This window comes from Anopheles merus, chromosome 2L, assembly GCF_017562075.2.
Source record: "Anopheles merus strain MAF chromosome 2L, AmerM5.1, whole genome shotgun sequence".
NCBI classification, from domain to species: domain Eukaryota; kingdom Metazoa; phylum Arthropoda; class Insecta; order Diptera; family Culicidae; genus Anopheles; species Anopheles merus.
In genome coordinates, this window is record NC_054083.1 from 4,469,294 (window position 1) to 4,494,598 (window position 25,305).

General features: G+C 39.8%; 2 protein-coding genes across 5 annotated transcripts; one reads left to right on the forward strand and one right to left on the reverse strand.

Moving 5' to 3' along the window:
• Nucleotides 1–284: 284 nt before the first annotated feature.
• LOC121591369 lies at nucleotides 285–18,461 on the reverse strand. 3 transcript variants are annotated; one of them, XM_041911768.1, is made up of 5 exons: nucleotides 17,989–18,461; nucleotides 7,456–17,915; nucleotides 7,340–7,365; nucleotides 3,227–3,373; nucleotides 285–3,125 (listed from the first exon to the last, which is right to left on the reverse strand). In XM_041911768.1, the coding sequence occupies exon 2, from the start codon at nucleotides 15,652–15,654 to the stop codon at nucleotides 14,440–14,442; it is 1,215 nt and encodes a 404-aa protein (XP_041767702.1). In that variant the 5' UTR covers nucleotides 15,655–17,915; nucleotides 17,989–18,461; the 3' UTR covers nucleotides 285–3,125; nucleotides 3,227–3,373; nucleotides 7,340–7,365; nucleotides 7,456–14,439. The 3 variants fall into 3 exon arrangements, with proteins under 3 accessions (XP_041767702.1, XP_041767699.1, XP_041767701.1); XM_041911765.1 differs by having other exon boundaries at nucleotides 7,456–18,461; XM_041911767.1 differs by lacking the exon at nucleotides 7,340–7,365 and having other exon boundaries at nucleotides 7,456–18,461.
• Nucleotides 18,462–20,976: 2,515 nt separating this feature from the next.
• Nucleotides 20,977–24,818, forward strand: LOC121591370. 2 transcript variants are annotated; one of them, XM_041911769.1, is made up of 3 exons: nucleotides 20,977–21,152; nucleotides 21,210–21,446; nucleotides 23,136–24,818. In XM_041911769.1, the coding sequence occupies exon 3, from the start codon at nucleotides 23,390–23,392 to the stop codon at nucleotides 24,578–24,580; it is 1,191 nt and encodes a 396-aa protein (XP_041767703.1). In that variant the 5' UTR covers nucleotides 20,977–21,152; nucleotides 21,210–21,446; nucleotides 23,136–23,389; the 3' UTR covers nucleotides 24,581–24,818. The 2 variants fall into 2 exon arrangements, with proteins under 2 accessions (XP_041767703.1, XP_041767704.1); XM_041911770.1 differs by having other exon boundaries at nucleotides 21,220–21,446.
• The last annotated feature ends 487 nt before the right edge of the window (nucleotides 24,819–25,305 follow it).

Genomic DNA, 25,305 nt, shown 5'->3' on the forward strand with positions numbered 1-25,305 from the left:
CTTGCGCAAGAGGATCCCATCCTCGTCGCCACTTTTATGTTTGAACTATTTACACCTTTATTACACATATTAAATGATACAAAACACAATATATTGATGTATGGGGCCGCGCGCACGAGCCGCACCGTGAGCCCTACCGGGAGCCCTGCTCGACCGGTAGCCTGTTACACACTCCTGCGTTAGGTGTGCTCTGCACACACTTAGCGCGCATCGCTAAGTGCGGCGTATTAGTGTGCGTGAGCGCAGTGTCGATTCCTGGATGTCGACCAGCAGCAGCGCAACTGCTACGGCGAATCCAGGGCTCGGCACGTCTATCCACAACAGTATGTGATCCCTGATACACCTCATTTGCTGAAGTTGTTAAGGAATTGGCTTCTAGATCATGGTTTTGAGTACAACGGCCAACTTATCGAAACCACCAATCTGTTGCGTATGGTAGCCAAAAGAATGGAGTCAGAAATGACTCCTTTATTTAAACTCACAACATCCCATATAGACATGACTCCCCAAGAAAGACAAAATGTTCGAAGGGCAGCAGAGTTATTGTCTCGTACAACCGCTGTAGCTCTCCGTACATATTTTCCGGACGATGATAATGCTAAAATTTTGGCTAATTTTATAGAGAAGGTGGATGTGTGGTTTAGCATATCTAATTCTTACACACCTTTCGCAAAATTGGATTTTAAAAAAGCATATACTGCTAGCGATGACCAAGTTAGTGCTTTAACAGATATGTATGACATAATATCAAACATGACTATCCCAGGTAAAAATAATTTACAAATTTTTCAACGTTCTATAATGATGCAGATTAAGTCACTGCAAATGGTGTTTGCAGATATGAAGTTAAAACACGATGCCAAATTCATCTGTACCCATAAGGTAAGCAACATGATAGTTCAATTGCAATTAATTCATTGAACATTCAATACCATATGACTATACAGGAAAATCTCAGCTAGAGCTGGTGAATTCATTGTTACAAAATTAATCATTTTAACTAATACATTAATTGTTGTGTTTCTTTTTCTTTTTTTTTTCATTTTACAGTTAAACCAAGACGTATTAGAGAATTTTTTCTCTCAGCTTAGGCAAATTGGTGGTGTATATGACCATCCCTCACCTCTAAGTTGCATTTATCGAATTCGTCTTATGATTTTGGGGAAAACACCAACCATTTTGCACAATCAAACAACTACTGTTGAGGCTGCAAATTGTGAGCAAGATGAATTCATTACAACAACTGAGAGCAATGTTGCTGGTGCTAGGAGTAATGACGTTTTCATCTCAGCTTCTATGTTTGAAAAGGCCGAAATCACTCCCGAATTACCGGATGTCAAGGCAATGGAAGACGCAAACAATTTTGTATCACAAGATGTAAGTTCACTTAGTTCCGTTAGTGATACAAGCATTGAACTACCTCACCAAGAAGCTGATGGATTGTCTTACATACTTGGATATCTTGCAAAGAAGCATCACTCTCAGTTTTCCCATCTTAATCTGGGAGAACACACATTTAAGACTAGGATTGACCATAATTATTGCCAACCTCCTACATTTGTACACCATTTGTCCTGTGGTGGACTGATTGAACCGTCGGATGAATTTTTGAATTTAGGGAAAAAAATGGAAAAAATATTCTTGAAAATGAATCCAGACGGAGGATTATTAAAAGGAGAACGAATCGTAGATCGAATCACAAACAAGATAAAGCGACATCTAACAGAACTTCCGGTTGAGATAATTCGTTCTTTTGCAAAACAGCGTGTAATTGTTCGTATGCGCTATTTGAACTTAAAAGCAACAGCTGAGCAGCTAAACAAAATGAAACATAAGAAAAGAAAATTCGTGACAGAAAATACAAAAGCTGCCAAAAAGATGAAAAAAATTATTAATTAAAGTTTATGGTAATGTAAGAGGTAGCATATAGCACTCATTAATAACGATTAAGCATATATATAATACATAGGACTTTATTATAGGAATAAAAATGACAATGTGATAAAAATTTCATACTCCTCTAAATTTAAGTTTTCATTGTATTGTAGTAGTGTGCTGTGTATTGTAGTAGTTGTGTAGAGATTATTAAATGGATTGTTAAAAAGAAAATAAAAAAGTACAATTTGTTCAAAATATAGAGAAATTTGACAGTAGAGATTCGTTGTACAATGTAATCACTCGGACCACATCATTTTTAGTTTTTATCTTCCGTCAATAACACCAACCTTGATATAGAATGTTAATACGATGAACCAACAAAAACACCCTAACTAGCCATTGCTGTGTGACAGTACTTTCCAAACTATAGGCCGCATGCAGTCCCGAGTGCCTATAATGTGCCCCACGATGATTTGGCAATTTTTCATCCAACAGATTGATCATAGTTCATATAGCAGAGCGGCCTACCAAACAGAAAGATCAAAAGAAAAATGTTGAAAGTTCCACTAAATATATGAACGGTTAAGAGCCGCAATCTCAAAAATAAAGAGCTGCATGCGAGCCGCACGTTGCCGTTCGCTGGTCTACAAGTTACAAAGCATTTATAGTACATCGTTGCTTTCGAAAACATAATGGTGTAATTTATCATTATCTGTATCATGAAAATAGAATGCAACTATAATCAAATTAAAGGAAACGTTGTTGATGTGTTCTATTCCTACACGACACCTTTTCAACGATAGTCGCTACCGAAATTTTGTATAAAGCGTAACCACATGTTTTTTTATATGAAGTTTCCCTGAAGAAACGTCGTTCGACCGGTGCATCCTAGAGATTAATCATGGGTTAGGTGTTGTTGAATTCAAGGTTAGGGTGTTGAAGCAAAGAATTAATCTGTATGAAGGAAGGTGAAGGATGTAGCTTGTGGAGCAGTACGGTCAATGGGATATTCTCGAGGTGTAGGCTTGCAGTATAAATTGGCTGGGGATTGTTTTTAAAAAGAACTGCTGTCCCACCGAGCAGGTGCTTGTAAGATGACTCTGATTTATCGTTGTCTGGCTGATGTAGGTTGTCCGGCATTGGTCACATAACACAGTGAGCTCGATGGTTCATGGATCAACTAGTCAATCTGTCGGATGATGGATGCAGACGAGAGGTAGGAGGCAGTCATGAACCGACGTTAGGTGCTAATGGACGTGCTCAGCAGTGATTGGAGATAAAACAAAGAGAGGGTGAAATTATAAAACTTTGCCACAGTATGAGTACAACTCACAGTATGAGAACATACAACTTGCATTATGCCTTAATTCTCCTATACACCTGATTGTGCTCTGCGATGTTCGATGTCGATGGACCTTGCAGAATAGGTCAACAATTTGGGGATGTTTTTCACCTGGAATCAGCTCATTCACTAGAATTACCTGGAGTCTTTCAGCTGCAGAAAAAAAATCGAGAAATTTATTATGATTACTACATTTGTTTCGTATTTTAAATTCTAATCTTCGTCATTCGTGAACAGCATAAGCTGATCAAAACAAAGCCGGCGTGATTTGACAGACAAATTGTAAACAATATAACCAACATGGTTCCAGCAAAAACGAAGTGTCTTAACCTCAGTAGAATATATAATAACCTTGGTTGTGACTATAAGCCGAGTTGGGGTTGTTGGAAAAGTTCCGCCTTATTGTCACAGCTTGAAAAATCTCTTCACCTTGGCAGAACGGGCTGTCACAGCGATCTGAACTTTTGACAGCCGGAAACTACACGCGGTGCAAGCGGCACCACATACACTCTCTCGCGATTTGGACTTTCTACCGAACGGACGTACAGTGAATAAATAAAGAACTATTACTTGTTACACATTAAATCAAAGGCCTCAGTTAATTTAACATCAACAATACCAATTGGGCATGGCTCACAAATTGGCATGTAGTGCACTCGATATGTGTATTCTCTTACCGCAGCAGAAGATGGTAGGGAGTTCAAGGCTATTTTCATATACTGCTATAAGTTTACGGTCTAGGCAAAAATGGTCATTAAACTAGACACATCACAAAAGCTTTCATTCATCTAACAATGAATGCTCAGGTACCATGTGTGATTGTACATGTTACGACAGTGCAGAACTCTTCCACTCTACTATGCCCAAGCGACAAAATCGACATGCTTTCTCGCTCTCTCAGGTTTACTGATCTATTGGGTAGAATGAGAAAGCATGTCGATTTTGTTAGTTGGGTGGTGCAGAACTCACACCCAACGGAAATTCTTCTATTTTATATGCAATGCACATATTATGTAAAGCACAGCACACATTAATGATTTGAGTTGCTTTCTCTGGAGTATAATGTAATTACCTAGCTCCCAATAGACATCGAAATCGGTTCTTTAGGACACCAAACGTATGTTCAATAATCTAACGGCCTTTTGCGTGGTTTCTATTAAACGTTGCTTCCGGTGAATCTGGAACAGCGTTACGTTTTGGTGTCACCAACAGTGTTGTAAACTGTTGACTTTTTTTTGACATTCGCAGTAGGCTACTGGTTAAAATAATTTTTCGTACATAACATTCACTGTTGCCATGACACGACTGTTGAAGAACGACATTCATTTCTGTAGTTACCGTCAGTGTCTTTCCGATGACATGACTGTTAAAAAATGTAGTTTGAATGTCAATTAACATTCATCTTGTGAATCCAGAACTGCCTGGTGCCTTTACCGATCGTAAGTGACTAAAAAATTAGATATTTTTACTTGGCTAGTGCGAAAATCAGTGTCTTCTTGCTGGAGTACACGAATTTTAAAGAAAAAATGTCTCAAAGGAGAAGGCGATGTAGTGCCCTCGAAAATGAAAGTCAAATGAATGTCGCCAAAAAATGTCGTCGACATTTTTGTCGACGACATTTTTTGACATAACTGTAGAATGAAAGAGTGAAAACTATATGCGAAGCTTCAAATCGTGTCAAAGTAGGCAATTTCATGTCGAAGAACGTCACCGCTAACAACACTGGTCACCAACCAGGGTTTTGCTGGATATGGTGAGTCACCTACAAAATAGATTTGTTTACACTATACGGCGTGTTATTAACGACCTAATACAGTGGAGCGCTGTTTATCCGGGCTTCTCGGGACTTGACCTCACCCGGATATGCGAATAACACGGATAATGAGTCTAATGATATATTTTATCACCATTTCTTGATTAATGTTTGGAAAATTTTCTTATTTTTTGATAAAAATAACCCAGTTTTTATTAACTTCATGTTTTTCCAATGAGAATATTTGAAATTTGCCATGAATTATAGCGTTTTTTGTGATGGCAGTGTGCTCTTCTAACCGCTTTTTCAAATATCCTGCACATAAGGCTGCGCTCTGGCACCAATCGAACACGACATCCGACTCGAGCAAACCCATATAATCATATGGAGATGCACTGTCAGACACAAACAAACAAACAAGACAAACATATCAAATCCCATACATTTTTCATGTTCGATGTGGGGTACAATTTGTGCTAGAGCGCCGGGTAACGCAATGTTACCTTTGTATTGAACTGTCATTTCTCAACAGCACGGATTAACGAACAGCCGGATAAAAGGTACAGTATCGGACAATAAGAAAGGGCCTTTTTTTTCATCGCACCGTGCACTTGTTTACCACTTTAGTTTGTGTGTGTGTGTGTGTGTGTGTGTGTGTGTGTGTGTGTGTGTGTGTGTGTGTGTGTGTGTGTGTGTGAGTGCACCTGGGATGCGCGGGTTTGTGTCCGAAGAAACGTGGCTTGGCATGATGGCATATTACCGTCAAAGTATTCTGATAATGCTTGTTATCATATAGCGCGTGGCCACGGAGGTGAAAAAATGTTGAATTTTTTTCAACTTCGTAAAAATTGCTTGTCAACTGCAAAAAAGAGGGTTTCTCGTGGCCGCACCAAAAACATACACAAGAATGACAAAAAGCTCCAACATCTGAATATCATCGATATTTTGTTTAAGAAGCAGGAAATAGGTACATAAATCAATTAGAATCATGCATTTTAGCATTATTATCATATCAATGGGTCACAGCTGCGCCAAATAGCTGTTTGTTTACGCTTTTTCGCGAACGTCAAATTTTGTCACTTTTTGTCAACTTTTGTCAACTTTATTTCCTGGCTGCTCCAGGTTACAAAATTTTGACAAAAGCTCCAAAAAGTGACAAAAGCTCACGTTTTGAAAAATTTGTCAGCATTTTGTCACTCTCATGGCCTTTCGCCTATATAAAACAGCATGCGTTCACACTTGAATAAAAGCTAATGTTTGCATCGACAGCCGCGCTTGTTCCTGAGACGAGAACGCAGGTGTGCTGTTTGATGAATGTCAATGCGACAGCGGTGTGAAATGGAAACGCGCACAATAGCAATAAACTCGGCATACCCTCACAGGTGTTTCGCCAGTGCACGCCATTGAAAGGCCTGCGTGTATCTCCGTGTTGAACGTTGTGTGCGCATGGGAAACTTTGTGCGTGCATTGAGCAAGCGCGCTGGTGTTATTTTCAATGCGCGTTTTGTTTCATGAGCGCGGCAGTTTTCAGTTTTCAGTATTCTTGACTTGATTGGGTAGACGGTCACTCGCTTACTCATTGATAGTTTTTATCCATACGGTTTTTTCGCTGCTCGACAATGATGTGATTCATCGCGTATGAAAGCAGAACGCAGGCAGTGCACGGCATCAGTCGTGTCCAAGTTTTTAACCAGTGCGTTCTTGACGGTCCAAGCAAGCAACTTTTGTAACAATGGGTCGAGGTAAACATTGTACCGATTATCAGCGCCATATCATAAAGCGAATGGCGGCTGCTGGCATTAAGCGCAAAAGATCGAATACGTTATGGAACGATCGCGCACTTTTGTGGCAAACGCGCTTCGGACAACCGAAACGCGCAAGTCACCCGGACGTCCTAGGAAAACCACGGGGGAGGAATACCGTGAGATTGTTAATATATCTAAGAAGCACTGCTCGCGAGGGCGGTTGCCCTGCTAATTACAACAAAAACCTAACCAAAAATACAAAAAAACTACTAACAGATCTATCCGAAACGACATACTTTTGACAGAAACTGACAGAAACACACACAAATACCCACTCAAAATACACAAACACACACATACAAACATACAAACACACACACATATGCACACACAAACACAAACAAATACAAACCACACATAAACCTGTCCCAACGGGTGCATGGTGCGTTGATAAAAAGACCCTATCTTATTGTCCGATACTGTATCCGGATAAACGGCGCTCCACTGTGCTCTGTAGCTAGGCTGCCTAACTTCGTTTTTTTGTGCAAAAAACTGTCAAGGCTGGTAATATCTCAAACATGCGCATCGTAATTTGCCCCGCTTAATGTTGCGTTTACATACCGTATGCGCATTAAATTCTCGCATACCTAAAAATATATTAAACATGAATGGTGTCAGAAAGAGTATGTAATTTGTAATGTCAGAATGTTTGTAATTCATTTTAGTGGTTATCTTACCATTAATGCATTTAAGCGTTAGAAGCCCTTTCTGTTGTAGTGTTGATCCCTATCATGGGTTGGTGCAATTATTTTTATGTGCATACCACCCACTCACATCACTACTCCAGGAATACCACTTCTTGATAAAAAGTATCTCCGCGCCTCCTGCTGCTCATCATTACTCATTTCTGCACTTATCCATTTAGGGCACAAAGTGTCTTCTAATATTTTTAGAGTTTTTGCAAAAAAGACTGAAAATTCCATTTGGGCAATTTCCTCGTTGAAGCTCTGTCCTGCACCATGTTGATAGCTTCCTTCGGCTAAGAACCGCAACGTTGCCGCTAATATTTCCCTATGATTTAAGCCTTTTCTTTTTATTGGAGGAAACTTGGGAGCAATTTCAGCATTTCCTTAAACATCTCCTTAGAAATGCGAAAATGTTTCGTAAAACTAGAATGAAAAGAGTAAGGGTTATCTTATCCCATTCCAATAAACTTCTTGTACTTACGCATGGTTCGGAAGTTCCAAGGGATCAGCCATGCTGCGTAGCAATCGTCGCTGCGCGACAAGATTTTCCACTCTTTCGCTATCACTGCTATCACTTTCAATAACGTAATACGTCGAAATCATTATTATGCGTCTAAATAATGTATTTTGATCAATCCAAATTTGTGATCAAAACTACGCAAACACCAGTGTTTACTTTTCAACGGTTTTTTTTTTTCATCAGCAGCGACTCCAACGAGCAACCATACAGGGTTTTTGAGGATTATATAGACATGTTCAGCTATTTGTAGATTCGTTCAGGTACTTTATTTTTTTGTTGATTAAAGTTGTCCAACTCTTGGCAAGATATTGGCGTTCGCGAAGTGCCTCATCAGGGCCGAGCGAGTAATAGCATAACGAATGGCTACTATTTTGACCAGTGTTTTCTTCTCGCATTTCTCGCTTATTTATTACTTTTTCTAGTTTTGTAATGGTTTATATCTTTAAAATACCCTTATTTAAGGTGTTCGAAGAAATATATTCATCACCAATTGATATCAGAAGTAAAATAACTCAACAAATTCGGTGTCCATCTTTCCCTATGACACAGTGTCCGTCTTTCCCGCTTTGGTGTCAGGATGTTTAAAACAGCAGAAAACAAGATTTTTTCATTCTCGTTCTTTTGCCAGTTTTTTGTTACATGTTACCAGTGTGCCAGTATTAGTATTGTTCCTGTTAGACTTAAAAACAGGCTTTCCTTAAACACCACGGGCACTATGGTTAATTATTTACCTGCATCAATCTTTTTTAATTAATCAATCACCTCGTGGTAAACAATGTTTCTCACTATGACACCCTCAAGAGCATAATCGGGATTCACTATCAGCAACGTAAAGCTGTCCGTGTGCGAACACATCTGAGGGTAGGTACAAACCAAGATGACGTAGGGATTGGCCTTGCGCCTTGTTTATAGTCATTGCGAAGCAAACTTGGACCGGGAATTGCTTGCGACGAATTTGAAACGGAAGGTTTACATCGTTGCTATCACAAAACATACGTAGCAACAACACATCGTCTCCCTGCCGTTTCCCAGTGAAAATCCGTGCATGTAAGCAATGTGGTTTCATATCGATGATCTGTAAACGCGTCCCATTGCATAGCCCTCGCTCGGTGTTAAGATTTCGCAGAAGCAGTACCGGTGTGTTTTTCTTCAACTGCAGACAATGAACTGGAAAACCGCTCACATTAATAGAGTGCAGAAACTCTGCTGGCAACTGAAGCGCATCTTGCTCTTCCGGGTTGATGATGATGATGATGACCCACCTCTGACCCCTACAAAGGATTGAGATGTTCGATGTATCTTGCGATAATTTGGTAAAGCTACAAATATTCAAACGAGTAGATGTTTGGGAGCTGAGCAAAGCATAGAGGTATGACGAGTTATTAGCCCGAACCACACCAATCTACCAAGCTCCGAACCCGGAGTCTACTGTACGCGCGCGTGTCTCAATTCAATGTAGTCTCATTCTATTAATTTTTTGTATATTTATAGTTTTAAAACTTTGGTGCATTTAGAATGTAAATTAGTTTAAAAAAAAATTTCATCGCATTTTAAAGGACAAAAAAAAAAGAATGAAAAAAATCATCATCACCTATAGTTGACAATTGACAATACATTTAGACTACATTAGTTCTAACAAAATCAGAGCACAATTTTCTAAACTCAGATAACGAACCAGCATTGATGATTTCCTGTGGCATTCTATTGTAATACTGGATACCTCTGTGAAACAAAGAATTTCTGGCTCCTGCAGTCATATAGTTTGGCACTCTTGGAGCATTAGCTCCCCGTGTGGGGTAATTGTGAATGTCTACTCCTCTCACAACTCTTTGCGTAAGATATGTAGGTAGACGTCTTTTTATTAGATTATCAATGAATATCATTGTCTGATACGTCACTCTCTGTTTTATGGACATCCACTGTAAGACCATTCGCATTGTAACAGAAGAGGTATAACGCCCACAATCAAGGATAGCCCGCATTGCCTTATTCTGCAGCCTTTGAAGTCGCGTGAACTGTGTTTCAGTCACCAGAAACAAAATCGAGGCACAAAAATCTAGATGAGGTCCAATAAGTGATAAGTATAATTGTATCTTACCGCAACGGTTTACATCCTTTCTCAGTCTGCAAATAACTCCAACCTTTTTGGCCACCTTCTTTATAACGTTATCAATATGGTCCGTAAATCTGAGTTTATCGTCAACTATCACTCCTAAATATTTTATACTAGATACAATTTCTACAGATACATTATTTATTACTAATTGAGTGGGTAGGCTAAATAGTCTTCGACACACAACCAAGGCTTTAGTTTTCTCAGGATTCAATTTGAGTTCCTTATGTTTCAGCCACCCATCCAGTGAGTCCAGATCCTGATTGAGTTTCCTAACAATATCACAATGGTCACTACCACTAATGAAGATGACTGTGTCATCCGCAAATAAATTGATGTCGCAATGCTGTAAAACCCTTTTCATATCGTTAATATACATTAAGAAAAGTATTGGTCCTAGAACACTTCCCTGAGGTACTCCTAGGGTGTTCTCGACGGCACTTGATATTTTGTTGTTAAATACAGTTCTCTGTGTTCTGTCCTTTAATGCCAAAACTCATTAACACTTTTAATAATAGTGGCCTCGAAATTGTTTCAAAGGCCCTTTTTAGGTCGAGGAATACAGCAATTGTAGTCTTTTTACCATCAAAAGCTTCCTTCCATTTTGCCAGCACTAGGTTAAGAGCCGATTCGCTAGAATGACCAACCCGACTAACCCGACTGTTCAGGTATAAATAAATGATTGCTGTTTATATATTCTACTAATTGTTCTTTAACAACTGTCTCTAATACTTTTTCAAAAATATTTAATTTGTTAATAGGCCTGAATTCATTTGCAAGAACAGTTCCCGATACTTTTTGTATAGGTACAACAAGCGACTCTTTCCAGGAGGTTGGAAACACTCCTCTCGTGATCGAATAATTAATAATGTTTAGTAGTTCATGTCCTACAGTATGAAAACAATCTAGCAGGATTTTTGAATTGACATTATTGATTCCTGATGAATTATTTAGATTTTTGACCACGTTTTTCAATTGTCCGTAGGAGATAGATCTAAAGTTAAATATATAGTCCGTTTCTCGAAGACTTGCGTAAGCTTCATTAGTTTGACCAATACTACGATGAATGTCCAATACGCTCTGGACAAAGAATTTATTGAAAGTTTCAGCAATTTTCTCTGAGTCATACACCATTGATCCATTGAATATTATACAAGGACTATTAATAGTTCCTCTTGGATTCAGTAAAGATTTTAGGATTTTCCAAAGTTCCTTACTATTCTTTCTATTCTGATTAATTTTATGTTCAAAGTATGATCTTCGGGTTGTAGTTAAAGCTCTACTATACAAATTTCTAGCTGTTTTATAAATTGTCCAATCATAATTCTGGTTTGTTTGGAGAAATTTGTTATAGTATTTGTCTCGTTTATGTTTCTGCTAGGCCAATTGAATTGTGTACCATTTAGCTGAACAATTTGTGTTTATTGTTTTCTCTTGCACAAGCTGTGACATACTATTCTCTAAGACAGCTGTTAACCTAATACATTTATCGTTGATATTAGCAACATTTTCCTGAATTCCTTCAGACACCATCCTATTCAAAATTTCTGGAGAGTACTTTTTCCAGCACTTAACTCGTAATAGATTAGTACGGGTATATTTTTCATCGATTGACCATTGAATTGTTTCATGATCTGAAATTTTTAAGTTGTTTTTAATGCAAGTTGAAACTGAATAGTTATTTGTATATATGTGGTCAATCAATGTTCTACTACTGCGTGTTATTCGTGTGGGCAGATTCACTATTTGTCGTATGCCCAATCCTTCTGTAATCCTTTTTAGATGTCTAGACTCAGATGCATTCATCCAGTTGATATTAAAATCTCCCATCACTATATTTATTTTATCGTATTCTAAAAATTGTTCTAACCACTCTTCAAGAATAGCTAGGAACCTAGAAGGACTCGAACTGGGTGAGTGATAGATTAGGCCGTACCTTGCTTTTGTAGTATTTTTCAAAACTGAAATTGCTAAGAACCAGTTACCTTCTTTCGCTTCATTTAGGAGCACCTTAAATTGTACTGAGCTATGTATATACATTGATACACCACCAGTGTGTCTAGAATGTGATAAACATGAAACTGTATTATAGCCTTTTAGCGAATATTGTTCGAAGGCTTCCGGATCAACTATGTGAGTCTCAGATAGAAATATTAGTATGGGATGTATTTCGTCAACCATAGTTTTAAGCATACTGTAATTAGAAGACAGACCTCCAATATTTAAGTATACATAAGGAAAACTCTTTTTATGTTTCATGGTGGATGTTAATTGCTATTGAACTAGTTCTTGATTCCTCAGTTTTAGCTTCTTATAACAAGGACACTGGTAACTATTAGCCGCATGTTCAATGTTATATTTTAATTTCCTGTTCTCATTTGCTACAATACAATTTATACATTTAAACAAATTAGCATCTTTTGTGCACTGTTCCGTTGTGTGATTGTCACTGCAACGCGAGCATGCAACTTCATTTCTACAATCCACACTCTTATGTCCAAAGCGTCCACATTTGTAACATCTCATTACATGGAAGGACTCTTTCACTAGACAGCGATCAAATCCGATATAAACCTTATCTTTTTTGTAAAATAAAGAGCTGTAGCGGAATCCACTTCCATCAGCACATTATATTTCTGATATTTAAAAGACTTGTTTTCATATCGGCCTAAGATTTTGATACATTTACCAGGGATACCTTCGTTTTGGGTTTTGATCAAATCAATTATTTCCCCATTTTCGAGGTTTTTGCTCATACCAGACACTCTGAATCGTCTTAAAGGATCTGAGGTTGTATACGAACATCCTAGTTTTGTCTCTATGGCCTGTTTAGCTTTCTCGTGTTCATTTTCCGATTCAAACTGAATTAGAATCTGCCCTGTTTTACCGTTTCTGAAATTCAAAATTTTATGTTCTTTTGGATTTAATTCAGCCCTTAAATCCAAACGCGTTTTATCACATGACTGATCCTTTTTAGGGATTACAATTAGGGTTTTACAGCTTTGAACGTCAGACAGTTTTTTAATTTTGAAATCAACATTATCACGCACATTTTTTCTCAAATTTAACTCATTTTTTCGTTCAGCTATTTTCTTCGTGGCGCCTGGTGTTATTATGTCCGAGTTTGGACTATTGGTGCGTTTACGTTTGTTACGCACTGTAACCCATTCGTTTTCATACGAAGTAGATTGCATACCAGAACTTGTTTGCAATGATGGTTGGGAATTCTTATTTGGCGTGCATGTATTAGAGCAATCTTCACCCATATTATTTAATGCCACTTGCTTTTCTACTTGTATCACATTTACCTTACCACTACGCTCGCACTTGGCAACTGAGAGTTTAGCATTAAGCGCCTCAATTAAATCGGATTTCAGTATCTCAAACTTAAGAGCAAATTCTTTCATGAGGGTTTCAAAGCCTGCATCTAGCATCGCTTTGCATTTACCCAAATCATTCCTCCCTAAATTCTTTTTGTCACACGCGTCACAACAGAAAACGATGTTAGTCGATTCATTTATCATACGCGCAGCCACTCTACTAACTTTCGTACAATCTGCGTGAAAGCCTTGGTCGCAACCCACACACACCAACGGACAGTCACCGGCAAGTATGTGTCCGGAGCACTTTACGCACTCCATGACACGTACCTTACCTTACACTTCACAGCACAAGAATATCACACACACAGGCAAATAAATATAAAAATATCCGAACGCATCCGTAAGTGACGCTTCTTCGTTGACTCAACAGCTACACACAATAAATTAAAACGTAAACAAATACTTATCCTTATACCATCAAACTATATATTAATTACCACACCCATTCAGTTAGGGTCATAATAACAACAACTGATTGGATGCTTCTCGTCAAATTCACACTTAAAAAGCCGATTCAACACGGAGCTACAGATGCACAGACACACTCTACATTTGTCAACTGTACGAGAATCGACCAACGTGTCTACCGAAAGATACTCCTGCACCAGGCCAAGTAATTGTTCCAACACACTGTTGTTGATAGCTGTCACATCAGAATTTTTTGGTGACAGTATTGCTCGATCTGTGAAATATTCTGCTTTTCGATAATGTCAACGTAAGTTCGGATAAACTCGCTTAACCAAATTCCTCACGTCGGCATCAATGCTGGAAGAGTGGGGTAACACCATATCGTGCGGAAGCTTTGCTACAGAGGCGTGCATTCCTGGATATGTGGAATGGCGACCCTCACCGATGCAGAGTAGAAAATCAGCAAATTGTTGTAGGTCATTGGCATTATGTACGGTAGGCGCAGTTCGAACGCGCATATTGGTTTTTAACCGCAAAACCCGAAACAGCCTCTACATTGGACTTTTCTTAATACATTGCTGAACTACCTGTGCATCGGTACCTTTCGGGACTATAGGTAAAATCTGCCGGAAGTCACCACAAAGCAGTACCACCTTACCACCAAACGGCCGATGTACACCTACAATGTCTTGTAAGCTACGATCTACTGCTTCCAGAGCAAAGCGACTGCTCATCGAAGCTTCGTCCGAGACGATAAGCGAGGTTTGCCGCATTAGGTCCGCAAGCGACAATTGGGTAGCGCGGGTAGGTATGTTGCAGATGCTATACTCCTCCAGCACCAGTGGCAGCTTAAAAGTTGTGTGCACTGTTCTACCACCAGTCAGAAGTAACGCGGTGATACCGCTCGCAGCTGCAGCCAAAGCTATCTTTGACTTTCGCCTCGTATACGCCAGAATTTTCTCTAAGAGGAAAGATTTTCCTGTACCATCAGGACCATCCAAAAAGAAAAGGTTGTAATGCTTCTTCTGGACTTCTGGAAAATCTTCTGTCTCTGGTCCGATACGATCTACCGCGGCAGTGACCATATCGTACACCACTCGTTGCTCGGCATTCAGTAGATTTATCGATGCAAGCGTTTCGTCTAGTAAATTGATACTATACAAACGTTTTGCATCGATGTGCGAATTTACATCGTTATGCTGATCGGATTGAAGGTGGATCGGAAGATGTTGAAAATCAGCCAATTGTGGCATGTCTGGAAAGTTGGTCAGCGTTTTTGATGGTGTCATTTGGCGCAAGTATCTGTCGATGACGCGCAGAGCACAACATTGCTCTTGTGTACGCAGCAGCATGTTTTGATCAGAGCCCTGTGTTGTATAACGCTCTCGATGCTGCCAATGGAAATCCTCACATAAATGTAACACGTACGACTCCCACAGGCGGCGAGGATTTTGTGACTGTTGCGAAAGGATGATTGCGAACAGATTGCGCAGTTGAGATGGCATATGGAACGAAACGGCTTCCTGCATTGCCCGATCCCATTCATGGTCATCTTTTAGCAGCCCAGCCATAGTAGCTGCTTCATGGTAAGACGCATAAACGATACCGTCAACCGTCCGAAGGTCTTCAAATGAAGTTGAGCCCTTGCGATAGCACAGCATCAACCGCAAGCAGTACCGTTCCATCTGCGACATCGGACAGTATACCATACGACCAATCACGATGCTTGCCTCACGAATGCGTTGAATCCACTGACATCCTGGCATATCGGAAGTACGTCGGTAGCTCTTGATATGTGAGATTTCGCGCGGAAGGATCGTTTGCCATCAGCTGAAAGAAGCGCGTTAGCATTGTGTGGTGGCCTCATTCGATAACAGATTCGATGTTTTCGTTCGAATTCAAGACGATTCCCTGCTGGTTCTCGAGGTGTATCAGTAGTACGACGACAGTGACTGTGTTTGCCTGCATCTCAAAACCGAAAATGATTGCCATGGCCTGAGATGCTGGTATGTACCGAGCGTCAAGATATTTTTGTATCTCGTTCAATGATATAGATGGCGCAATTACTACTCGGTCGTGTCCCTTATACACGTACTTGTAAAGGTACTTAATACTGGCCACCGACGAACATACCTCGACGTTTATGTGACAATCGTATTTATGACGCAACCACGGATTGTAGAGTACAACATAACGATTGTCCAGTTGTACACCCTTTACTGTTACAGTACGCTCATCGTTGCGTCGTCTATATAATGCATAACCGTCATCGGCTTGATTTGTTTCATTGGTGAAATTTTTCGGGAACCTTTTCGAACATACACCATCTTTACATACACGGTGCATCCGGATTCGATCTACCGCATGGTCCATGCATCATGCACATGCGTACTGTTTGATAAAGTTGTTCGTTTTCTGGATCCGGGATTTCTGCAGAGACTAAACGGTCATAATCAACCGCCGATCGTGGCTTGTCCGCTCCAGCAAGCATCAGCAAACAGTGCGCATGAGGAAGGCCACGCTTCTGGTATTCAATAACATGAATGCGTGCAATCTCTTAACCAAGAACTCCAGCCGAAAGGTCATCCAAGATGGATTTCAGTTTCAGTCGAAACACACGGGCCGCCAGATCTGGTCGATCTGCGGCATGTTGTCGTGGAAACAGAGCTTCAGATACCTCTACCCATTTCGGGTTGCAAGTGACAGGGTTGCCAGACATAAATCTGGCTTTCCAATAGCTCTTACAATGGCCATCGAATCTTGATATTGGGCGCGCATATAGCACTCGCCGCCGGGGAAAGATGAGGCAAGAATAATGCGTGTGCCCGCTTGCCCAAGTGTTCGGTCGTGTTCGAGCGGATCTTCCGGTAACGGATTGACGATTGGACCAGCAAAATCCATTATGCCACCGTATGCATCGGCACGCAGCTGCGCTTGATGTTCACGATGGAACTTGAGCCGCTGTTTTTCGATCTTACAGCATTGATCAACAGCGTCTGTTGCATAAGCCGTCCTGCACTTTGGATTAGTGATGTTTGTCCGGCCCTTGTACACATCCGATAAGTGGCATATTCGCGAGGCGTAATCTGCCATGATCTATTATTTTTATGGTAAAATATTATATGTCCACCCAACTTCTGCGTATGGATGCAGGAGCGGATAGGCTAGTGGGTCATATAGTTGATGTGATTCGAAAACACGGCTGAGGTTGCCAGAGGCACGCCAATGTAAAACGATATCACGTGACTGTCCTTGTTCTCCATAAAGGAATATACCACCGACCTCTTCGGCGGTTGGTCTGTTGTAGCGACCCTGATCGAGGACCGGCAAGCGGGCGTGAATGTGTAGCTGGACATTTTGTTGTAGCGTCTAACGTTCATATGCGTGACGAAACAGGTGAGCCAAGGAGTTATCGGCATCAAATATACGCTGTAGAATTGCCACTTTCATTCGATCTAGCTTATTGCTCAAAGCAACTCGTGCTTCGATAACATTGTTCTGATTCTCTGCTATACGCGTGTCGTTGAAATAAAGTTCTGCATATGCTGGGGAATGACCTGGGACTTGGCATGACCAGCACACCAATTCGATGGCACAGAGTACCCTGGATACGGAACGTACGGAACGAACCTCTACCGTTGGCGACGGAGCGATCTTGACGCACATGATCATTTGCACGTATTGATGCTCCCATGGACGTAAAGGCGAATGCGTTATTGTATACACGAATATTTCGCATGAATTCTACATCGTCAAACAGTTCAGATAGCTCAGTTGGAGGCTCTTGAAATGGTGACAAGATGACCTGACAACCATTACAGCACAATGTTCCAGTCTCTCCAGTCCATTTTTCTGCCGCGCAATATGGGCACGGTGTGCGAGCGTTTAGTTTATGATGCATAGGGTAGTTTTAGTTATCGTGATAGCCGAGCCCAGTATTTAGTGTTCGTGCTCCGTATTTGTTTTGGATTCGTTTCCGTGTAAAGGCTTCCCATCGTTGGCGAAGCGGAAGAACGAGTTCTGTCTGCTGCGTATGGCGAAGATTAATAAGTTTTCTTATTTTTAGCTGTTGCAAAATGATTGACTTATGATATACTTACTATCTCTCTATAAATCTGAAGATGTGATCGAGCAGCATGCGTATCTTCTGATGGAGCAACCTGCAATTCATGTGAAGAAGGATTCTCGTCACGATCGTTTGTCCTCGTTCCCGATGGTTCCCGACCTGTTCTATCACCAACTGTCCGTCGACGATGGCGGTACTCGGCCTGCCTTTTGCATTGTAGACATTTCTTTTTTGCATCGGGTGTTTCTTCGGGAGGAGTTTCATATCTTACCCTCCAGTCCTGAGTACACGGCTCCTCGTCACGATCGTTTGTCCTTGTTTCCGATGGTTCCGGACCTGAAGTATCACCAATCGTTTGCGTTGTAGACGTTTCTTTTTTGCATCTGGTGTTTCTTCGGGAGGAGTTGCATATCTTACCCTCCAGTCCTGTGGACATGGCTCAGCACTCATATTCCTAAAATCTAACAGTTGGGCCCTTCGCGATTCTAGTCAGTTTTTTGTATGGAGTTTGACAGTTAGAGGGTGAAATCATGTAAACACTCCATACATTACCACACAAAAAACTAGCCTACAATTTTCAGTCTAGATTATTCTAGCCTCAAAGCTAGAATTATATTCGAGTAACTGCTCGAAAACACGGTTTACATGAGCAAGCGTAACCTATGAGCGTAACGTGAGCGTAACGTGAGCGTCACCTCTTACTTCGTTTTGTAAAGGGAGATGTCTGGAGTGACTTCGATAGTGTTGACGTAGAAAATTTCACCACCAATCTCTTCACGGCGCAAATAAATTTCTTCCTTAGTGGAACTCGATATCCCTGCACCAACACTACGTAGTTGATCGATATGCCTTTGCCTTAACATGTATTCCATAATGAAAATTGAAGGAATACATGTTCATCAAAGACACGTGAAAATTTTGTTAGTAAATTATTCAATGCATTAGTTTTGCCACTACAGTAGGAAACTGAATGTGTACCAGTTTGGAAAACACGATTGAAATTTAAATTCAAAGCAAGTAGCCAATCACGCCCTAACAACGGATGTCTACTAGATTCTGCAACACGTAGAGGCAATGTGAATTCCTCACCATTTGCAACTACTTTTACCGTTATTTTGCCGAGTACACCAATGACATTATCGCAGTAACTCACGGGTCGAATGTTTGTAGGGAAAATGTCAAAATTGTTAAAGTATTTTAGTTTTCTTCTTCTGTTTTCTTTTTAGTAACCATTCTGCTTGTTCGACAGGCAACCGGAACTTTGACTGGAACTGGCTTGGCTCGATGACTGGAAACTTTTTTTAGTTTTGTTTGCTCCATGCTCGATGTACTGAACCTCACTTTTTTGACGTGAGTTGTGCATTTCATCGGTTCTACGATGAGACATTTCCATTCCGATCTCCATGCGATCTCCTTTGCCTTTGTCAAGGTTAAGTCGCGCACTTCCAGCAATCGATACTGTATCACACGGTTCTGGATGACAAAGACGAACTCGTTCCGGAGGGCCTTGTCCATGTAGTCCCGTCGTAAAACTCCGTCGTAAGGCATCTGCGTGACCTCAAATCCATGAACATCTCTTATGGAACGACGGACGTGAGGAAGTTCTTTGTGAATTACATAAGGCCCGCGGAACATGCAGACCTTTTTCTTATTTGCATTACTGGAATCTATGTGTTTGAATCTGATGTGTTTCAGATCTCCTTCAGTAAAACTAGGGGCTGGCTTGGTTCTATGGGCTACCTATTCTTCATTTCGATGTTGTGAATATTCAATGTTAGATAATGCTTCAGAACGAAGAAGGTTTAAGTCACGGTTTGTTGTAACATGCGTATCATTAAGATATTCATGTGATTCGTCTAAGATCTGGCCTCGTTGCTCAATGCCGAAAAGAAGAATCGAAGGATGAAAGTTTGTGGAACTATGGACCGTATTGTTGAGGGCATGTTCAGCGGATCTCAAATGCGAGCTCCAATCAGAATGGTCAAAAGAATTGCATAATTTGCTTAAAATGGGGCGAAGTACACGATTAACACGTTCCACCTGCCCGTTCGCTTGAGGGGAAGGTTGCATTAAGAACATGAGTGATATCATTAGAATCAACAAATTCTTTGAAAGCAGTTGAAGTAAAGCATGTTGCACGGTCTCTTATAATTCGCTTCGGTTTGCTATAATCAGGGTGGCCACTCAACCGGGAAAACCGGGAAAACCGGGAATCAGCCGGGAATTTTATTTATCCGGGAAAAACCGGAAAAAACCGGGAATTTCGTTAAAAAAAACGGGAATATATCACAGCTCTCGTGTACCAAGTGTATTTTCAGCCACCTGCTTTCTTATGTGTTTTCTTCCCAACCTACCGCGGGCTTACCTACATCGTCGCACCAATGTCTATGGAAAACACAGTCTGTTTCATCGTCATATGGTACGAATTGATTGTACTTCTCATTCGCACTGGTGCAAACTTTACGTTCGCCGAATCGGGTACACGCTATTCCGTGCGTCTGTATTTTGTTCAACACACCGTAGGTTGTGGCAGTGGCGGATTTAACGGTGGGTGGAGTGGGCGATCCACATTACGCCCCGTATTTGTCCAGGCGATATGTATTATTTTTTGGGAACTTGTTATCCTCCCTCCCCCCTTAAACAATTTCAACGTACCAACCACATATCACCAGTACATTGGAATTTTACGTTTCGGTTTGGATGGTCTTTACCATCATTCCGCCCGATTGTGTGGAGTCCCAGAAATCGTGCGCGCACGTTGATCTGTCTTTTCTCCCACAGTCCAATTGTTGCTCTTTTGTTTTCACGGGGTTTTGCTCTAGCCTATGCAGAATGGGTGCTCTAGTAGTATGGATGAGTCTTGCGTCGTTTCCGTTCCCGAGAATCGAAGAACAACCGTTTCAACAGCGCAGCCGTGATCGTGTAATGGTATGTGTATAGAATGATATCAAAAGCTTAAGCTGCAACAGAATAAATGATGGAGTAAGTAAGAGTGGGTGGGGGGGGGGGGGGGTTGTCGTGGTTGTGGACACTTTTAGTTCATTTTGCAGTTTGAGTTGAACAGAACAGCATCGAATGTGATGTGATAAGATTTAAAATTGGATTCTCGAAGTGCAAGTGCAAATCACGGTATCGTTTGAATTGGTTGATATTCAGTTTATTGAAGTGTGTTTTTCAAATTACTTAATTTGCTATCAGGTAAGTTTTATACAGCACTGGCTGCAAATTGGTTGATTTATTAATTATTAATAATAGTCTCCCATAGATTGTCTGCTATGCCTACCACATACAATCCAAACTATGAAAATTCATTTCCATGGTGTTCTCCTGACCCGAAGGACGTATATGCAGCGGTTTGCAAATGGTGTAACAAAAAAATAAAAATCAACACTATGGGTAGAGTGGCTTTGTTAAGTCATGAAAAAAGCAAAGCACATCATCATCAAGTGTTGGTTCGAAAAACTAACCTTCCAATCAGCCATTTTTTACCAAGTAAGTAAATAACCGTTTGGCGGTAGTTACATTTTTAATGTTTGGTTTTTGGTATGTGTAAAAGTTATAACGTGTTTATAATTTTAAAGTAGCAAAGTTAGGATGGTGTTCTATATAGAAGTATTAAAAAGAGTGTTTGTAGTAGATTAACCCTTTCCGACCGATGCTGATTTTTATTAACTTTCCGTTCCGCTGGCATCACCAACGCAAGCAGTTGATTTTGAACCAAATATGCTGCAGCAAAATTGAGTTTTTTTTTGTATTACGATTTAAACTCTTCAAAGTACATCAATACTGTTATGTGTGCGATGAGATTTTGGCCAACCGCAATAATTCTTAGAAAAACATTCTTTGATCTGCGCTTCGCTGCTATTCTTGTGAGTAGAGTACAGTTCTTGACGATGATTGTTGTTACTCCCGCAAAACGCTAATGCCGGTCACCAAGGAAAGGACCACCAGTAATCATTTCCGTATGCCGTTGGCATTCTTGGAAGTTTTGATTGTTTTGAGAATAAAAACCAAAATGTGCAAAAAGGTTTTCAAATTTTTTTTAAAAACTGCCTAACAGCCTTACCCATAAAGTGAATATAGATTCAAAGCTAATCCGATGAGACAAAAGCTAGATCAGATCACAAAAACCTCAACAACGTAATGATTTTAATCATAACCTGATTTTTTTTTCATCTCACTACCCACTTCATCTAGACCGCTATAAAGACGCCCACAGCCGGCCGTTTTTAAAGTTTCTTTGTGTATGAGTATAAATAATAGCTGGATGTTGGTGATATTTTATTTACAAGTATTAATAAAGTATTTGTGATATTGGTTGTAGTACTGATATGCGGCATAAAATATTCTGCAAATCATATAGTTACAGCAGTGCTCTCCAACTATTTTAGGATCGCTGACCACTTGGCTTTGGAAATATATTTGATGCGGCCCACATCTTATTTTATATACTTAGTTCAACGTTTTTAAGCATTTGTGTAAAATCATAAGAACGAATTAGACTTTGCGTGAAAGTAATGTGCAATTTTAGATATTTTGCTATATTTCATTTAATATTCATGAGAATATGGCCTATCACACACCAAAAGAAAGAATATTCAATTCCCCAACTTTTTCGACTGTTAAATATTAAAATGTAGAATTAAATACATTTCGTTATGATTCTCCGCTGACCATTATTGTTTCACCGTGAACAAATCTGGGAGTTACAATGAAAAGCATTAGATTATTAATTCAATATGATTTCTAGTCTAGATACTTGGGGAATTTAATTTCCTTTCTTTTGGTGTAGAATAAGCCATATTCTAATAAAAAAATATGCAATATAGTCGAAAACCCCAAAATTTCACGTTCAATTTCACTTTATTCTATACGTAACTGTTGTAAATTTTATCTTGATGGTGTGAAAACAATTGCACTATGTGTATGGTAATAAGCTATTCTTAGAAAAACATTTTTTTTCGCGAACCGTTAATGCAGCGGATCACAGGTTGGAGATCACTAATTTACAGTTATGGTAGTTGGTGTATAACCCGATAACTAGCAATTAATTTACACTTTCACGAATTCTGTAACTTCAGCTTAATGATTAAATTTATGTAGTGTTATATAATGGTAGTGCTATGCACGCAAAAATATGGTTATTGATTTTTAAGAGAGTTCCTTTCTTCTTTTTTATAGATCAAATCGTTGGTAATAACCTGTTGTCGTCATCTCCGTCACTTTCTTCAATTTCCACTGCAATGGCTACCCAAATCTCAGCTTCAGATTCTTCCACGAACACTGATAATCAACACTCTAAGGCTTCCAACGTCTTGAATAGATTCATGCTAAACGAGCAAGTTACAAGTGCTGAAATTGTGTGAGCTCTGGAAACTATTGCCACTCATAACTCCTATCGCAGTGCTGGGGCTAACACTAATTTGTTCAAAACTATGTTTCCGGACAGCCAAATTGCCGCCAAGCTCGAGATGGGACGCACAAAACTTGCGTATCTAATAACTTTTGGTCTGACACCTTATTTCACAAACGAAATATTTAAGCAACTTGATGTATGTTCCGAAATAGTAATTGGTTTCGATGAAACATTGAACAAAGTTTCACAACGCCAACAGATGGATGTTAGTGTGAGATTTTGGAATGAAAATAAGGAACAGGTAGAATGTCGATACATTGGATCAGCGTTTTTAGATTCTTCTCGTGCAGTTGATCTCCTTAACGGATTGAAACAGTGCACAGAAAGAAAGCCTGCTCTACTGAATAACGTGATTCAGCTAAGCATGGACGGACCGAATGTAAATTGGCGTTTAATGAAGGACTTATGCGAAGAACTTCGAAATCTGCGTGGGGTACCATCTTTTGATTTATTAAACATAGGTAGTTGCGGCTTACATGCTATTCATAATGCTTTTAAAAATGGTATGAAGCACACTGAATGGAACATTGACGAGTTTTTGACATCCCTCTATTATTTGTTCAAAGACTTTCCGTTGCGCCGTGCAGATTATAAAGAAACTACCGGATCCAATTTATTCCCACTGAAATTTTGTCCTATTCGATGGGTTGAAAATTTGAATGTGGCTGAGCGTGCATCTAAAATGATTCCTTATTTGAAAGTCTATGTGGCTGCGGTCAAAAACCAACGTGACAAAAAACTCAAGGAAGGTCACCATTCTTTCAAAAGGAGTTTTGCTGCAGTTGCTCAGTCTAGGCCATTCGCTTTAATAGAAAAGACCATTTCTGATGAAATGTTGAGCCCAAAACTTGCCTTTTTTATTTCCTCAGCTGGATGTGTGGAACCCTTTTTGCGAGAATTTCAATGTGATGCTCCTATGGCGCCATTTTTGTTTGATGAGTTATCTTCAATTACCCATTCTATAATGAGTAAGGTTTTAAAATCGGAATACTTAAATGTAAAAGCTAAAGCGATTACCAATATTGAGCTCAAAGATAACAACACACTACCGACATCGCAAGTTGATATAGGCTTTGGAGTCAAAGCGGCAATTAAAACAATAATGACAAGTGGAAAAATATCTGAAAAGGTGATCCTTCAGTTTAAGAATGATTGTAAAGCTTATTATATTGCATTTTTAACAAAAATTTGTGACCGTTCTCCACTGTGAGACCATCACAAAATCGCTTGATATTGCCTTGAAAAGGTTGGAGTACTGCCTAGATTACATGGTCCAAAGAGACCATTTAGGGGGTAATGTAGCGGACAAAGTTCGTCAGGAATTCACAAATGCGGTAGAAATTTTTAGCATAAAGTCATCTCTAGCTGCCTACAAGCGACATGAATGTCGACTAGATAATTTTTGGTTTAAAGTTCTTGCGGATTCGAGAAAAGAATTCTCAAACTTAAGAATTTTTTTAAAAAAATTTTAATTCTATCACATGGCAATGCAACACTGGAGCGAGGATTTTATATAAACAAAGAGTGTCTGATAGTTAATTTAATCGACGAAAGCTTAGTGGCGCAGCGAATAGTATACGACGCTATTTTGAACGCCGGTGGTGTTTAGGGGTAGACATAAATAAATCACTCATCCAGTACGCCCGAAACGCGCATGGACGATACGTCGAGAGCCTGGAGCAAAAGAAGAAGGAAAGGGCACAAAAGGACGATGCCAGTGCTAGAAAAAAGACAACGAATCAAGCACTTAAGGAATTAGAATTAGTTAAAGCCAAAATTCTCGCAGATGCTCAGAAAGAAGTAGCCTTGATCGAAGAGAAAATGAGTAATTTGAATAAATAAGCTGTTTCAGCAATCTTATAAAAAACGTTTATAATGCTTAATAGTTTTATTTTTAAATAATAGTTTAAGGTTATTTTATTTAATTCTTGTTAC

Bases quoted from the DNA above. Each gene is read 5' to 3' on its own strand.
- LOC121591369 (XM_041911768.1), bottom strand. From the start codon at position 15,654: ATGCCAGGATGTCAGTGGATTCAACGCATTCGTGAGGCAAGCATCGTG.
- LOC121591370 (XM_041911769.1), top strand. From the start codon at position 23,390: ATGTTTCCGGACAGCCAAATTGCCGCCAAGCTCGAGATGGGACGCACA.